At 38.2% G+C, this 17637-nt stretch overlaps 2 protein-coding genes across 3 annotated transcripts; one reads left to right on the top strand and one right to left on the bottom strand.

Annotated features, from left to right (window-relative positions):
- Positions 1 to 2353: 2353 nt before the first annotated feature.
- Positions 2354 to 5751, bottom strand: LOC104613373 (endonuclease V family protein). Its single transcript, XM_010281151.3, has 3 exons — positions 5612 to 5751; positions 4438 to 4528; positions 2354 to 4241 (listed from the first exon to the last, which is right to left on the bottom strand). Exon 3 carries the CDS (start codon positions 3958 to 3960, stop codon positions 3184 to 3186), a length of 777 nt encoding a protein of 258 aa, XP_010279453.1. The 5' UTR covers positions 3961 to 4241; positions 4438 to 4528; positions 5612 to 5751; the 3' UTR covers positions 2354 to 3183.
- Positions 5752 to 13039: 7288 nt separating this feature from the next.
- On the top strand, positions 13040 to 16069 carry LOC104613372 (DNA-directed RNA polymerases II, IV and V subunit 12). Of its 2 annotated transcripts, none has more exons than XM_010281149.3 (4): positions 13040 to 13202; positions 13328 to 13396; positions 13498 to 13590; positions 15717 to 16069. In XM_010281149.3, exons 2-4 carry the CDS (start codon positions 13357 to 13359, stop codon positions 15737 to 15739), a joined length of 156 nt encoding a protein of 51 aa, XP_010279451.1. In that variant the 5' UTR covers positions 13040 to 13202; positions 13328 to 13356; the 3' UTR covers positions 15740 to 16069. The 2 variants fall into 2 exon arrangements, with proteins under 2 accessions (XP_010279451.1, XP_010279452.1); XM_010281150.2 differs by having other exon boundaries at positions 13045 to 13202; positions 13333 to 13396.
- The last annotated feature ends 1568 nt before the right edge of the window (positions 16070 to 17637 follow it).

The raw sequence follows: 17637 nt of genomic DNA, 5'->3' as shown, positions 1-17637 counted from the left end.
GCGTACGGCGTACGGGCACCCCATAGCACATCCCGACCGTGTATTGGAAACATCTCCCAATGTAAACTCCCTTAAGTCTGGCTCTCCTCTACCATCTCAACCCACTCTAGCATTAGCATAGCAATAGCATGTCAGCTTAGTTTTTAGTTTGGGGACTGATATCAGTCCAAGGGATCTCCCAACATACAATCCAATTTTTTGCACCTGCTGCATTCGGGGCTGACCAGTTTTAAATGAACTAAGAGGGAGCATCCTTAGAGATATTTTGCTAAAAGCATGCCTGCTGATCAGTGCAATGTTTATAGTCTCATGTCTTGTATGAAGCAATTTTGAGATGTAGTGTTTTATTTGATAAAGGGGGGAAATAAGGAAAAGGTAGAGGGGTTGTACTCTCTTCTGGTGGACTAGGGTAGAAAGGAACAAAATAGTTACACATTTTATGTATTTTGGATTTCCAACTATTATATGTTTAATATCAATTCCCAACTATTATAGCAAGGAGTTGATAAAAAAAGATAAATTAAATCTCTTATCAATTTTGCTTTGACATACTTTGTGGTGGGGATAACCAAACCAGTTTGTTTCTCTTTTAACAAAATTTTCTTTTTTATATACATGTGGGGCCATCTGTCAGAATTTTCTTTGACATACTGGCAAGGGATAGGGCTGCAATAATGTCCATCTGTCAGAATTTGAATACAAATTCAATCCATTTATGATTCGATCACAATCTGATCCAAGCATCCCAATACTTGCCTTGGCTCACATCAAAACAACAAGCATCCCAAAAGCTAAAACCCATTTTTTTTCCTCTTCCCCCACTCAACTATATTCGGTCTGAATCTGACAGATAAGAGTGTCAAATATGGAACTAAGCATATCCATATCCAGTTCCTTTTTTTTTCTGGGGGGTTATACATAGGCAAATCCAATTATATTCCATCTGCTTGCAGCCCCAGAAAAGGATATAGGGAGAGGGGAAGCACCTTCAACCCTAAGAAATTAGCAGTTCCAGCAACATATAAATTAGCCATTTCAGCTCTTCTTTTTGAGCTTATTGACCAGGGTTAGGAAGACTTGGAGGAACAGCTCACATGGCTAGATTGCATCTACAGAAAGATGGAGAGAATTGAGTTTACTTAAGATAATTATAATTTTCATTAAGGGCATATAGTTAACTAGTCTGGACAAACACTACTTAGAGACCTTGTCAAGGAGTTTCTTTTCCTATTTGATGTCATTTTGACCAATAACTTCATGGGTATAGGGCTAAACAAAACGATACCTTGCAAAGCACAATACAGCACTACAAGAACATTAGGTTGTCTTCTCATCTAGTGGGATCAGCAAAGCCAGCTACCATTGCTGAATTCAATAGTCTAATAGCTCCAAGTGGAGCAGATGTCTCTTCTATACTACAATAGGTATGTCACTTATATATATATATATATATATATAAATAATAATTAAAGATATAAGTTTGTATATATACTCATAGTTATGCAAATAAATGTAGTCCACTTGTAAGAAAAAAGTTGTTCAAGTTGATGAGAATTATGCTTGCAACAATTGCTGGTTCATGTAGGAAGTTTTGTGCTGGCGGAAGTAGTTCGGGGTGCAAATGCATCAAACCTTAGCACCAAGAAATTATCTGCGATCCAAAACTTTTTTGCACTCATTTACAAACTCACTACTATCTGAATTGAATAGTTTGTTTATTTTTATTAACAATTCAAACAATTAAAACCGTAATTTGCTTTTGTAGTTCAAGCATGATGCATTATCCACAATTAAATGGCTGTAAAACCTTTGCACTTATGCCATTAATTAAGTTATAGTGCTCTCGCTATAACTATCTTTGTTTTTTTCTTCTTAGTTTTTTACAATTGCATCAATTCGATATTCATTGCCCGTGCTAAGCTCGGGCGCCCCTCGCTAGTAAATAAATACTTAAAATAAGTAGCCCCTTGGTTGCTTTTTTTTTAAGTATTTATTTACAAAATGAACACTTATTGGGTCATTTTTTTTTGCCAAACACCAATGAGTGCTCATTTGCCACTTATTGTGTGGTCCCATCACTAAAGGGGCTTGGTTGAAGAGGTGTTTGACCTTCCAACATGGGCAATGGCCTTAAAGGGTGGCCTGAACAATTGGATCAATGGTCAAGGAAAGCTCAGTCCCATTAAAGTGGTATGACATCAAAGAAGAAGAAAAGGGTTATTCCCTACAGGATTCAAGTTGCAAATTGAACTTTAATGAAATGGACGGCTTGTGAAGAAGAGTCAAACAAAGTCCGTGTAAAAGAATAAAAAATTAAATATAATATACATGGGCATATCTTTCAAATGTGATGTAGAAGTTAAAAATCCAATTTTATTGACCAATACAGCTTCATGACTAGTATAGAGTCTAGACCTTGAACCTTACATACTAAATGCATCTAAGCTCTGAATATTACAGTATTTACAGTGGAGAAGACCCTTCATGCCTCCAACAAACCTACAGAGAATAGGACACTGAAATCATCTAACTTTTTACTACTTTCATGCTTCCTCCTGTTGCATAGATTTTGTCATAAAGGACAAAACATCTTGGCTTTTTTTCTTTTTGATGGATAAACAAACTAATTCATTAAAGAGCAGAAGGTACATTGTCAGAGTCCAAAATTTGGGTGGCCTCCTAGCTAATATCAAAAGAAGACTTTTCAGCAAATTGGACCATAGCATGAGCAGATTGACTGGCCAAATTGTTCAAACAATTCCTTCCATGACATCATGAGACCCATAGGCACTCCCTGCAAAGAGTTTCCTTCTTAAATCTTAATAATCGGTGGAAAGAGAATCACAGTGTACTTAATCCATAGCCCCAGAAAATGGCAAGTGAACTTGAAAAAGGAATAATAGAGTTTCATCATTGAAGCTTCAAGTGAAAGGTCAACACCTAAATCATAGCACTGAGAATCCATCCAAAGAAAATGGCAAGTGAGCTTGAAAAAGCAACAAAAGAGTTTCATTATTGCAGATTCAAATGAAAGGCCACCTCTCTGCAACTGATACAATGCATACAAATTGCAAATGGGCACCTTAGCAGATTCCTTCAATCGGGTAGTAGTTTACAACCTATATTGTTGAAAGCCTAAAAATCAGATGTACCAGTTTATCAAAGTTGCATTACTTCAGCAAATTACATGTGTTTCTGGAGGTAGTCTCTTGATCTCATGTCTGCTTGTCTGATAGACTCTGGCACCCGGTACTTACAGGTCATTTTAACAACCTTGATGGCTGTATCAAGTGATATACGGTGGCCAATTGATACAAATATGGGTTTATAGGAACCCAGGGTTGATCGCATTGCTGCTCCCCATACACGTCCAGAGTGTCCAGTCAGAGTAATCAAATCTCTAGCACAATTTTGTTCTGCTTCTAGAAGTCGTCTCACTCCAGATTGGGTTAGACCATCAACATTATGCAAATTTTTTCCTATTCCAATTGTAGGTATATTAGCTATAACTCCAAGATGGCAAGCCAAACCAAAGCCTCGAGGATGAAGCAATCCATTGCCATCGACCATCAACAATTGTGGGTAAAATGGATGGGTATTTTCCTTCATTTTCTCCAAAAGCTGTAGAAGAACTGGAACCTCTCTAAATGCAAGGAACCCAGGAATATATGGAATCTTAAGCTGGACTACACTGAAATCATCATAGACAACATTCAAATTACTAAGATCCAGAACAACAAGGGCACCACACGCTACAGAAGGGTCATCTTTTGAGAAACTCAAATCGACTCCTCCAACATATTTTAAGTTTTCAACCCCACAATTCTCATCTGGCTCATTTCTTTGTGTGGGAACTCTCCAAGTGAAATCATCCTTAAGAATTAATCTCCTCCTCAGGGACTCCTGAATCTCAATCCAATTATTGTTGTCCAATGAAGGAGAAGTTTCCAATTTACTCATTTGATCAACTTTTAACTGGAGATATCAACATGTGACAACCCTATATGGTAAGGTATCTGATGTCCAATCCTAGACAAAGGTTCAATAGTTGTCGATGCAGTGGTGGTGAGTGTGGAAATATCTTCTGTTTCAATAAAATCACTAATTATTGAGAAAACAAAGGAACCACTATGTCCCTATGTTTAAAAAGAGATGGGCAATTTGTTGGTAAGTTGCTTTATATTAAAGCTCCTTTCTTCCTCATTACATCATTACTTCATACTGTCCTTGTACCTGTAGAACTGAAGAGATACATGGATGCCATTAGTATATCAACAAATCTCATAAATATGCATATTTTCTGAACATCCTCCTCCCAAAACAATAGAAATGGATTTTGAAATCTGAAGTGTCATGTTCTATAAAGGAAATAAAAACATTTCTGGTATTACATGCTCCTTGGGGAGCATCCAAATTCTACAACAAGGATGCATTCACCTGCAGAAATTCTTCCATAAGAAATAGATAATCTTTGCCTCTAGACCTCCACCAGTAGGATTTCCAATGGAACTGCATCATAAGGTCAAATCTGAAACCAGGACCCCAAACTTCAGACAATGTTAATTTCACAACAGACACAGAATCTTACTGAAAGAACACAAGGGCATGCCTGCAATTTATTCCAACTACAATACTTCATGTGCAAAATCAGATAGCCAAATGCTCCATAGATGAGTTACCCAAATAAGAGAGAGCAATGAACAAGAAGCATCAAACTGGAACTGGCTCAACTATATTCCTTTATCAAAGTAAATAATATTTGCAACTATAACCAAAAGAACTCACCTCAATGGAAAACCATGGAGGAGAAATTTAGGACTGATGTTTCATCGAAATCTAAGATTTTATTTTCGAGTTTTGACAAGTTGTGTATGCCTATTGTATATAAGGCAAAAAAGGGCTAAATGGGCTCTGTCAACTGATGCATGTAAAAAAAAATGCAACCTATAAATATGAACTAGAATATGATACTTGGTCAGATCTTGTGATCAAACATTCTCAAATACTGCTTTTTCCAATTATTCGACAAATGGCTTGCGGAGTTAGGTTTATTCCACTTTTAGAAAAATCCATCACCATCTAGACATCATAAAATGTTAACAATGTAACAACCTTATGAAATTTCTGAGAGGAACCCAATTGAATACATTCTTGATGAGCCTTTAGCATTCTCTTTGGCTTGACTGGTTAAATTGAGGAAGGACAAAGTCATGAAGTTTGTGTTTTCCCCATAATTAACATTACCACTTTCATTGTTTGAAATAGTCTAATTATTAAAGAAGTTAGCTTTCAGAAAGACGGAAAAACTTTGCAATTTAAAAGAAAAAGTAAATTCAAAATCACAAAGTTAGGGCAGCAAAGACAACTTCTATAAAGCCAAGTTATATGAAGGGAAGATTCACAAGACCAACTGAAATGGAAAACATATTTTCTACTTAAATTATCTGATTATCAATCTCTTGTCCGCAAGAAACTGATCAACATTTGAATACGAAACCCCATTAAGGAAGAATAGGAAGAGAGGGATAGAAAAGAAGGAAGATAATTCAAAATATAAACAAGTAAATATATGCTAAAAGAAGCAAATATTAAGTAGATCCCAGTATTTCACCATTTCCTTTCATGGTCGCTTCGAGCAAGGCAGCGTTGGCGTTATCTCCCGATGTAAAGATGCTTCAAAGTAGGAGGTAGAAGTCGCCGCCCATGCTTCTGAGTTTTTCCATCGTCATTATCTCTGTTGTTACCTTCTGTCTTTTCTTCTTATTAACGCCTTAACGGATGTCGGATGGGAGACAGTGTCGAATAATCATGGGCCGGGCCGGGCTGGGCCTAGACTACCTTTTATATGCAAGCTCATTTCGGCCCGACTCGCGCATCAGGTCTGAATTCGGATATAAGCCGATCCAATCCATTAAATAATTGTATATAATATATTATATTATATCTATATTACATATTATATTTGTATTAGTTATTGTATATTTAAATTATATATGTATTATATTTATATTACACTTTCCTCTTTCTTTCATTCTCCGCAACTCTACCCAATTTGCTAACTTTGGTCCAAGATTTGACCTTAACGAGATTTTTCCTAAAGCTCAGTTTGAAAAGAATACATATTAATACAAATATGTAGATGGCAAAATTTTGTATATTGTATTATTTTCTATTTATTTGTACTGTACATATTTGTATTTGTACTCCTTCCAAATGGTGTCTAAGGGAGGAGGTGGAATCGTGGGCATTTATTCAATAAATGCTTACACTTTCCCTTCTTATGCTCTTCCATACGTATCGAAAATAGCAAAAGGTGATTTCAGTTTCTGTGCATGCTTACCATTTGGGGAAGTTATTTTTTAAAGCTTCCCCCAATGATTAGGCATTTTTTCACTGTTATGTTGATGTGATGTCTAGTGGCACTTAGTTGTCATAAACGGATGTAATTATTACCGTTTTCAGTTTTGCAAGTAAATAAAGTACAAACGTTGAATGAAAAAACGTCCACGGTTCCAAACACATACTTAGATTTGTTAGAGGTCTTGATAATCTTTCTCGTTCTCTCTAGATAGAGTTTTTTGCTTCTCTGTCTTGGTTTTCGATTTTCAATTATGCATCTGCCATTCGGGGCCCTAATTGGGGCTTTGGTCATCATTTGGTGATGGTTGATCTCAATGGGAATAGGAAGGCCAAACCAAAACCTTTTCGTTTCTTTAATATGTGGTTGAGGGCTGAAGGGTGTGATCAAGTTATTAAAAGTGCTTGGAATTTTTCAATTAATGAATGCAGCCTATAGAATTGTCATTAAGCTAAATCGTATCAAGAAGGATATTAGATATTGGAATTGGCATAATTTTGGCAATACAAATGAGCATTTGAGGGAAGTTGAGGAAGAGATTCTGAATTTAGAAGGAATAGCAAGTGATATGGATATGAGAGACCATCTTTTGAAATTAGAAAGTAGAAGAACACACATTTCTTTTATTTCAATAATCTTATTGAGACAAAATTCAAGGCAATTATGGTTAGAGGAAGGTGATTGTAATACTTAGTTATTTCATGGGGCTACTTCTATTAGGCAACATAGGAATTGGATTGATTGGATCCGGTGAGATAATGGTAACCAAAGTAGCAATCAGGAGGAAATAACTCAAGCCTTCTTAGATTATTTTGATGACTTGTACTCTTCTCCTCTGTGCCATAGTTTGAATAGCAGTTTTTATCCTTTTCCACCAATTATTTCTAAGGAAGAGGATAATAATCTAATTAGCATCCCAGATGAATAGAAAGTTAGAAGTGCCCTCCTTAGTATGGGAAATTTGAAAGTTTCAGGACCAGATGGTTGTGTACAAATTTTTCTAGGATAATATGAAGGATGATATTGTTGATTATGTTAAAGATTTTTTTTTTTTTTTGTGAATAAATAAATTTGTAAAGTGCTTTAATCATACTTTTATTACTTTAATTCCAAAAAAAATAATGCTTCTTCTATTAAGGATTTCGGGCCCATTAGTCTTTGTAATGGTATTTATAAAATTTTGGCTAAGTTGATTGCCAATTGTCTTAACCTTTACTTGAAAAAGTGATTTCTCTCTATCAGAATGCTTTTGTTCCGGGGCATCATCTGATGGACAATGTAATTATTGCTTAGGAAATTTCACATTTCATGAAGAAGTGTAAAAAAGGTTCTGGTTATGTAGCTATTAAGATTGATATGGTGAAGGCAAATGATCTTATTAGTTGGGATTTTATTATTAGGGTCTTGGAGGCTATGGGTTTCTTGAGGGTTTCTGTCTAATGATTCATTTTTTTTTGTATTTTTACAGTTTCTTATTCTATTCTGATTAATGGTTCTCATAAGGGTTGTATTAATCCTAGTCAAGGGTTAAGGCAGGGTGATCCTCTTTCTCCTTGTTTAATTATTTTAAGTATGAAAGTTTTGTCTAGATTTTTACGTAGAAAGGAAGTGGCTAGTAGAATTCATGGTGCTAAAATTGCTTGAACTGCTCCTTCTATTTCTCATCTTTTTGCTAATGATGTTTTTCTTTTTGTGAGAACTTCTAGAGAAGAAATAGTTAATCTTATGGATGTTATTGATAAATTTCAGGATTTATTAGGACAAGCTATTAACTGTTAGAAGTCAGGTGTATTTTTTTAGTAAAAATGTTCATCATCATTGTAGGAAATTGCTTTGTAGACAGTTGAGAATGGGAAATTTAGATTTTCATTTGAAATACTTGGGTGTTCCTTTAATATGGAAAAAGAGTATGAAGGATTCTCCTTCTTTTATTTTGGATAAATTCCAAGGTAAGCTGAATGGTTGGAAGGCTTCTAATTTATCTCAGGAGGGTAAACTGGTTCTTTTGAAATCTACTCTTCAATCAATTCCCAATCATGTTATGTCTATGTTTAAAATCCCAAATACTGTGTGAATGAGAAGATAGATAAAATTCAAAGGAAATTTTGGGAAATCTAATAAGGGTTTTGCCAGGGTTAATTAGGATTTAATTTGTTCTCCCATAAGTTATGGGGGTCTTGGTTTGAAAAAAGCTTGTGATATGAATCGTGCCTTTCAACTTAAACTAGTTTGGGATTTTTTGAATCAGGATCATCAGTTATGGGTTAAATTTTTAGGCTATGTTTAGTTTGAAGGAAAATGCAGGGAAAGGAAGGGAAAGGTAGAGAAACATTTATAAACCTTGTATAGGTTCCCCATCTTTTCCTTCCTTTCCTTACCTTTTCCTTCAAACCAAATATAGCCTTAGGCTGCATTTGTTTGAGGAACCAGGGTAAATTTACACCCCGGTCTAATTTTGCATGCATTTGGTAGAGGTGTTATATTTCCATCGAAAATGAATGGAAAGTTTCCCTTCTTCTCCGTCCAATGGTCTCCTCTTGCATTTGCAAGAACAAGCTTCTTTCCTCTTTGCCCTTAACGTTTCCTCCATCTAACAGCCAAAAGAACAAGCTTCGTTCCTCTGTCCTGCGTCTTCTCCGTCCAACAACCAAAATAACAAGCTTCGCTCCTCTTTGTCCTGCAACGCTCTTCTCTATCTGTTTAACTAGGTGACCTAAGTTCAAGATATGGCCATTCCAAAATCTGCTAGATCTGAGTTTCTGGTTTTAATATCAAAATCATAATAACCATAAAAGATTGCTTGTGATAATCCAAATTCGTGGTTAATTGTTCTGATCTTGCAATTAACTTTGGTTCTTCCCCTATCTAATTGTTCTGTTCCGTGATGATTGTCGGCAAGGTAGCGGTTATCTGCGGGTACGGAAATGTCAGCAAGGGTTGTGCTGCTGCCGTTAATCAACTTGGTTCTTGTGTTATCTTTACCGAAATAGACTCCATTTGCGCTCTCCAGGCTCTCACAAAAAGGATCCCAGTGCTGACCCTTGAGGACGTCGCAGCCGAGGTCGAACTAGACATTCCGTCGGCTTGGCCGATGATCAGCCTCGAACCATTTAGGGTACCAAACCAGGTCTCCATTTACGACCCACATGAGCCTCTCACTCCCTTTAGGCACCACCCTCACTACCCCTTCTTCAATGTAGATCAGCTGCAAATTTCCCATTTTCTAGACCGATCACCACTGCACTCCTAGCTCCTCTAGCCGTGCTTCCCGATTTCATTCACCTTCTATTGCCCACACTGTGGTGGGTTTTTGGCGTTAGAGCTCGGACAGATCAAGGAGAGGATGACAAAGACCAACACCAAATTATCTTCTGAATCCAATTGGATCCGACAGGCGGAAAACCTTTCACTTTTACACTGTAACAACTAAACGACATGAGAAAAATTCTATAACACCCTCTGGTTCCATTTTCCATCAATCACTAAACTGGGGTCACATTTTTCATCCGTGTAAAATTGAATTTACACCTAAAGTTGTGTTTAGAAACAATGTAAATAAGTGTGAATGCAAATACGTAGAGTGTAAAACAGTCCAGATAAATTGTAAAATTAAGTTAGTTTTACATAGACAAATTTACCTTCTTAGCAAACAGACTTTTATGGAATGTTCCATGGATTCAAGTTAATTTAGGATACATGGGTCCTTTTTTGTTTATTTATTTATTTATTTTTAAATTGATTAGTTAATGATGAATTTGTCCATCAGATATCAAACTGATTTTTTTTTTGTTGAATCAAATTTGGATATCGAAATCAGTTCCATCTGTTTTTATCCATATTTTCGAGTAAGATTGTGTTTGGTTTCTGATGAGGGTGGATTTGGCCCTCCTATGACATTGTGACACATGGCACCTCAGAACAACTAGGTAACACCCGGAACCACTCAGGCAACAACTTGCTAAGTTGATGGTGTCCAACTAGCGACCTGTGAGACGTGCTCACCGACAAATTTGGCATGCATATCCTAACACTCCCACAATCCTTGGAAGTTGGTCCACGTGCCGAACGACCTGGAGGGTGGCAACATGCATGGCGGTTACCTCCAAGAATCTCGAACCACTAAGACGACCTCGCAAAAATCTCGGATATGGTGCATGAAGCCCATGCCAAATAATGCCTATATAAAGGCACCAACCCCAGAAGCGAGGGGAGCAAGCAAGTAAGCAAGTTCTAGCTCTTAGACTTTGTGATTTTTAGCTCGTAGTCTACTATGAGAGTACTGACTTAAGCATCGGAGCGACCTCGCCGGGTTAGCCACCCTAGGTCCTCTGACATTTGGTTCCTTGCAGGTCTCTAAAGAGCAACGAAGCTCATCAATCCAGCTCGACATCTCACAGGCTGCTCTACACCTGGTCAGCCCGGCACCTCATAGGCAGCTCGCCACCTGGTCAGCCCAGCATCTCACAGGCCGCCCTGCACCTGGTCAGCCCAGCACCTCACAAGCAGCTGGGCACCTAGGCAGCTCGGCGCCTCACAAGCAGCTCGGCACCTCACAGGCAGCTCGCCACCTGGTCAGCCCGACACCTCACAGGCAACTCGGCACTATAGTCAACTCGCCACCTAGCCTGCCTAGCTCATCCAACAAAAGTTCTCCACTTCGGCCTCTAAGTCATCGGCCACTTGGAAGCAGACCAAATGACGAGGTACTTAGCACAAAAAAATGATACGTGACCAAAAACGTCACATCAATTGGCGCCGTTTATGGGAAATGCTACAAAAAGCTTTCTCATCCTCTAAAAGGTTAAGTCCTCTTCTTCCAAAAAGCTAAGTCCTCACTTTTTAGAAACTAAAGCTCTCGCTTTATAGTTTCCATTTTTTATGAACTTAAAGACTATGCAGGAAGTTGATAACTAACAGACTAAGCAACTCTACCAACTTTATTTTAACTTCGATAAAGCCTCATCAGTCCTCTTCGCGAGGTCCCCTCTACAGAGATGAACTCTTCGTGGCTTCCACGGGAGTTGGCGGCCAACAGACTACATGGACGCCCTTGTTGGTCGAGCCTTCCAAGGCTCCCGTGCGAGCTGGCGACCTAAAGTCAGTAGTGCTGCCTCCGTAGGTCGAGCTCCTAGTAGCTTCTTGTAGGAGTGGGTGGCCGGCGTCACGAGGCTAATGCAGTGCAGCCATAGCACTAAAGTACCGAACTGGCGAAGACCTCGATACCATATAAGACCCAGTGGCCTCTTCGGCATGGGCAAAATCAAGGAGAGTGGACTACGAGTCGCTCCTAGAGCCTAAGGGCCAAAATATCAAACTAGCGAAGACCTCCTCACCATATAAGACCCAATCGCCTCTTCGGCATGCGCAAAATCAAGGAGCGGACTGCGAGTCGCTCCCAAAGCCTAAGGAATTGAATCGACGCTTACGAGCTCATCGAATTATTCATTTCGGGCCAAAAGGAGAAATCTACTCCCTTCGCCGAGTTACTTTCAGCTCGGGAGTGGGGGGCAAATGATGAGGGTGGATTTGGCCCTCCAATGACATTGTGACACGGCACCTCAGAACAACTAAGTGACACCCGGAACCACTCAGGCAACAACTTGCCAAGTTGATGGTGTCCAACCTGGCGGCCTGGCTCAAGCACCGACCTGGCACATGCGCCGACTTGGCGACCTACGAGACCTGCTCGCTGACAAATTTGGCATGCATATCCTAACACTCCCACAATCCTTGGAAGTTGGCCCAAGTGCCGAACGACCTAGAGGGTGGTCAACGTGCATGGCGGTTACCTCCAGGAATTTCGAATCACTTAGACAACCTCACAAAAATCTCGGATATGGTGCGTGAAGCCCATACCAAATAATGCCTATATAAAGGCACCAACCCCAGAAGCGAGGGGAGAAGCAAGTAAGCAAGTTCTAGCTCTCAAACTTTGTGATTTTTATCTCGCGGTCTACTATGAGAGTACTGACTTAAGCATCGGAGCGACCTCGCCGGGTTAACCACCCCGGGTCCTCTGACATTTGGTTCCTTGCAGGTCTCTAAAGAGCAACGAAGCTCATCAATCTAGCTCGGCATCTCACAGGCTGCCCTGCACCTAGTCAGCCTGGCGCCTCACAGGCAGCTCGCCACTTGGTCAACTCAGCATCTCACAGGCCGCCCTACACCTGGTCAGCCCAGCACCTCACAGGCAACTCGGCACCTAGGCAGCTCGGCGCCTCACAAGCAACTCGGCACCTCATAGGCAGCTCGCCACCTGGTCAGCCCGACACCTCACAGGCAGCTCGCCACCTGGTCAGCCCGACACCTCACAGGCAGCTCGGCACCTCATAGGCAGATCGACACTATAGTTAGCTTGTCACCTAGCCTGCCCAGCTCATCCAGCAAAAGTTCTCCACTTCGGCCTCTGAGTCATCGGCCACTTGGAAGCAGACCAAATGACGATAGCACAAAAAAATGATACGTGACCAGAAACCGTTACATCAGTTTCATTGCAAATAAATTTGCACTAAAGCAAAATTAAGGTACTACAAATGATTTCGATGCAAATTCTGATTTATTTTATTTCAAAATTTACATTATTTTATTTGACTGTAATACAAATGAGGTAAAATAAGACCTAAAACAGAATGAAGTTAAATCAGAAATAAGATTACACCAGAATTTGCATTCTTTTCATTTTGTACTCCATACATTTATACTAGATTGCCCTGCAACCAAACACAATTTTTTCATTGTTTTGCGAGTCAAAATACACACTCTCTCTCTCTCTCTCTCTCCGTTTCTTCCAAAACCCCACCCGTCCTAAACCTCGTTTTCTCTCGCTGTATCCACATCTATTAAGGTAAATAAACGAAATCGATTCTCTAAAACCCTAATTCTTCGAATTTGACAAAACTCTAGTTCCACGTTTTATGATCTATTACCTTTTTTGCTTCAAAATTTCCTATTTTTTTATGTTAATTTCAGTGCAGAAATCTTAGTTTCATTCTTCATCCATGGATCCACAACCTGAACCAGTCAGCTACATCTGTGGAGGTAAGATTATTCTCTCTCTCTCTCTCTCCAGGCTCTGGGATTCCTATTGTTTGCTTGTGTGAAGTTTTGATTGACGGCTTATTGATATTTTCGGTGTTTAGATTGCGGGATGGAGAACACCTTGAAGCCGGGTGATGTGATTCAGTGCCGGGAATGTGGTTACCGCATCTTGTACAAGAAGCGAACCCGGAGAAGTAATTCATCCTGCTAACAGTTTATTTTAATTAATTATTTTGTTTTAAGTTAAGACAAACGGACGCCATAGTATTGAATGGATTTAACCGAGTTGTTGTTTATCAATCATTTAACTGAGTTATTAGAAGAATTTATCTTATTTTGGTGTTACTAATCCTATTTCAATTTACCGTTGGTTGTGCCCTGCTGAATGTGTTCGTGTGGATAATGGAATTGTAGATGGATAGATGTTGGAGCCTACTATTTTGTATTATTTTGAATTGGAGCTTGGGCGTGTCCTATATTCAGGGCTTTGCTAGCTTTTTATGGGGTCAAAAAGAACTAGAAAGAAGGATAGACAGAAAAAAACTGAAACACCAAACTTATTGGTTGCATATAGTCATAGTCATGTTCCTATATACGCTTAATTTGTTCTTAGAACTGTCTGGTACCTAAGCAACTTTAACAGAAACACCATTTTCGCACCCATGTATCTAAAATACATTGAGTGTTAGTTTATGGAGTGGTGTACAGAAACCAGAAGGTGTTTAATGTGTCTGACATACATGTGGTGTGCATGTTTATATAGGAAGCAAGTGCTTCAGTGTTACTTTTGCAATCTGATGACTTGCTTTAGGAAAATATAGAACTGTAAATTACAGTTCTAGTATTTTAATGACTTGCTTTTATTAATCCCATGTAAATTGGGGGAAGAAGACAATCCTGAGGCATTTGATGCATCTGACATACTCGTGAATGTGGGTGTGTCTGTCTATTTGTGTTTATAAACACATAAATTTGATTGAAGAAGCACCTTATGTTTTTAATGATTAACTGATAATGTCCATGAGATAGACAACCTAAAGGTTTCCTGTATACATATGCTGGAAGAGATGGGATCTTTTGTCATTCATGTGGGTGTGTCTATCTATGTGTGTCTATAACACAAATTTGATTGAAAAAGTACCTTATGTATTTAATGTATAACTGATAATGTCCATGAGATAGACAACCTAAAGGTTTCCTGTATACATATGCATTTGGGTGTGGTCTATGTATGTTTATAAACATAAATTTGATTGAAAAAGTACCTTATGTATTTAATGCATTACTGGCAGTGGCCATGAGAGACAACGGAAAGGTTTCCTGTATACATATCTAGAGGAGATGGGATCTTTTGTCTTTCCACTCTGGCCATCTAGGTATTCTCCTATTCAGGGAGAGTCACCTATCCCTAAAAGCAAGCATTCTTATATCATGTATGAAATAAATGTGAGCCCCCATCTATCTCCTGCCCATAATCTCTCTCTCTCTCTCCAGTGGTGCCAAATCTGATGAATGAGCTGAGCTAATCTCCATCTCACCTGATGACAGCTGACATTTTGAGATGATTTGACATTTGTCTAGATGAATCTGTCCTCTATGCGTGCTTCAGGAGTTGGTTGCCACCAATATGTTGAATGAAGAGGCCTTGGGGTTGGGATAGAAGCAAGTGGAGTTTGGTTCTGTTGGACTGTCAAGAAGATGATATTAGGAGAGCAAAAAAACATTCGTTAGAGAGAGAGAGAGAGAGAGGACATTATTGGGAAGAGGCGGGACAAAATTGGAAACTTCTGATCTTGATTTTTGTTTCGGTTCTTATAATTCTTTAATTTTAAAGGATGGACATTTAAGGTGGGGGTTTGTGTAATTGGACATGTCTCTTCCTAAACGGGAGGACACTGGACAGAATATGATCCCTACCCAACTAGAGGTAGGGTCCTACCAAAATACTAGAGGTAGAGAAGGTTTACTTTCTATTCTTAATCAAATGGACAAATGGTTGTTCAAATTTTTTGTTGACTCCTTTATTTATTAGGGAGATAGAAGCTATTAAATAAGTAAATAAAAGAGGATAAATCTTGGAGGTTGGAGCTACCTATACAGGAAAACAGCACTCCAGGGCCCTAAATTAACCCTTGTGTTTGGCTTGTTTACTTTGTAGTTTGTACATCATTTCAGGTACTCCTGTTGATTACTTTATACAATCAGTTACTCATTCTCTCTCTAAAAAAAAAAAAACAAAATTCAGATTCATTATTTTTTTACAGATGTTTCTTCTATTTGTTTTTCTTGCTGTGATTGATCTCTTGTCTCGTTGTTGCAGTTGTTCAATATGAAGCACGCTGAGGGAGAGGGTTGGGGAAATTATCGTCTTTATTGAATACATGGTGTTTGGCTTTGTCTATACTTCTGAATGGTAAAGTATAAAATGGTGATGGTCTTCTTTCGAACTTGAACTTGATATTCTGTATCAAAGGGTGTGGCCGTGAGCTCTTTTTACATTAATCTTTGTCATTTTAAATAGGCCATGATGCTTCATGTCAGTCTCTAGTCCTGAATCCTGATGAATAGCATGTATTAAGGCGTGGGCTTTCTACAAACGCTTATAAAACATTGTTAGGATGTGGTGTTTTTTTGGCTTGAAGCTATGATTCTTAAGAAGAGAGCTGCTCTAAATATTGGTTTTTGGGTGCCATGGAATATGTTGGAAGGCTCCAATTCTATCCAGCTACCTAACTGTTTCATATTAACAATAGGATTGTGATTCTTTTGTCAAATGATCGTAAAATAGCATTAATTGAATCTCCAATAATTTAAATCACACCAGTCAGTGAAATGTTGTCATTTTTTCTTCTGTGTTTTTTTTTTTTTTTTTTTGAGCCTTAGAGGCAAAAATTCATAAATTAAGGCTGTGTTTGGAAACGATGCAAATGGAGTGTAAATCCCGGTTCAGGATAAATTTGCACTCAGGTTCACTTTTGTCTGTGTTTGACAACATTATATTTATGCACTGACAAATGACAGACCAGTGCATATTTACATTGATAATAAGATGTAAAAGTACATCAATAAAAAAGAAGTAAATTTGCATTCAAGTGGGCTTTTGTTATATTGAAATTCATGTTTGCATTCATTACAGCTAAAAGTCTATTTGGTAAGAAGGTAAATATGTTGGTGCAAAACTAACCCAATTTTACAATTTATATGAATCATTTTACACTTTACATATTTGCATTCACACTTATTTACTAATCTTATTGAGAAAGAATAGAATAATCATGAGCGGTGGGAGTAAACAACTCAATATCAATCTTACTGAGAAGAGATAATCATGAGCATTGGGAGTAAACTACTCAAGAAACACGCTTTGATTTGCTGTTATGAAACCAATACTCATAACAGGCTGTTGAAAGTTAGAAACTACCTACTGCAGATCCAATATCAGCCTTAAGAAGAATAACATCTTTCATCACCTGAACACAAAAACACACTCAGGACATACCGCCCTATTATCACTTTCATCAATTCGTTTTTCAAACAGAGTCCAGCAATCATCTGACATACGGAAACAAAGGTTGCAGTGCCAAGGCCCACACAAAAAAAAAAAAAAAACAATTTAAGTGTGACTGAGATGAAATCAAGAGTACTTCCAACAAACCTTTCATCACAATCGCTTTCATGGAAAATAGAACAAACAAAAAGGGAATCCACCATTGGCCACAAGAGCCCAAATCAATGTCATGAGAAATGATACTGGCCAGGAATAAATTCACATCAATCCCATTGAGAAATGAAACATGTTGTTTGAACCACAACAATCCCAACCCCCCAAAGAAGTTAAAATCATTGAAGAAAAAACCCTTTAAAGAGAAATGGCAGCATCAAACCCAGTAGAATCATTTACCAACACAATTCTCCCAGAATCCTCCCTTGCACAGACACCAACACCCGCAAGGCCAGAACACTGAAAAGCGAGAGATACATGTAATCTTATTTTTTTTAATAATAGACATGGTCAGATTTTTATGCAAGTTTTATATGCATGCATTAATTGTATACTGTTATGTCTATTGATATCATAAATATAAATGATTATACAAAGTTTATAGTTAATAAATTCAATATTTAAAAACTAAGTAAAATTATTAAAACTACTTAAAACTTCATTTCAAACACTATAAAGCATATTTGAATTAAGTGCGGATCCAATCCAAGTTCGATATATCGGATTTGGATTTAGAGTT

Source organism: Nelumbo nucifera, chromosome 4 (assembly GCF_055504915.1).
Source record: "Nelumbo nucifera cultivar China Antique chromosome 4, China Antique-T2T, whole genome shotgun sequence".
NCBI lineage: Eukaryota > Viridiplantae > Streptophyta > Magnoliopsida > Proteales > Nelumbonaceae > Nelumbo > Nelumbo nucifera.
This window is presented reverse-complemented; position numbering and strand designations above follow the sequence as displayed.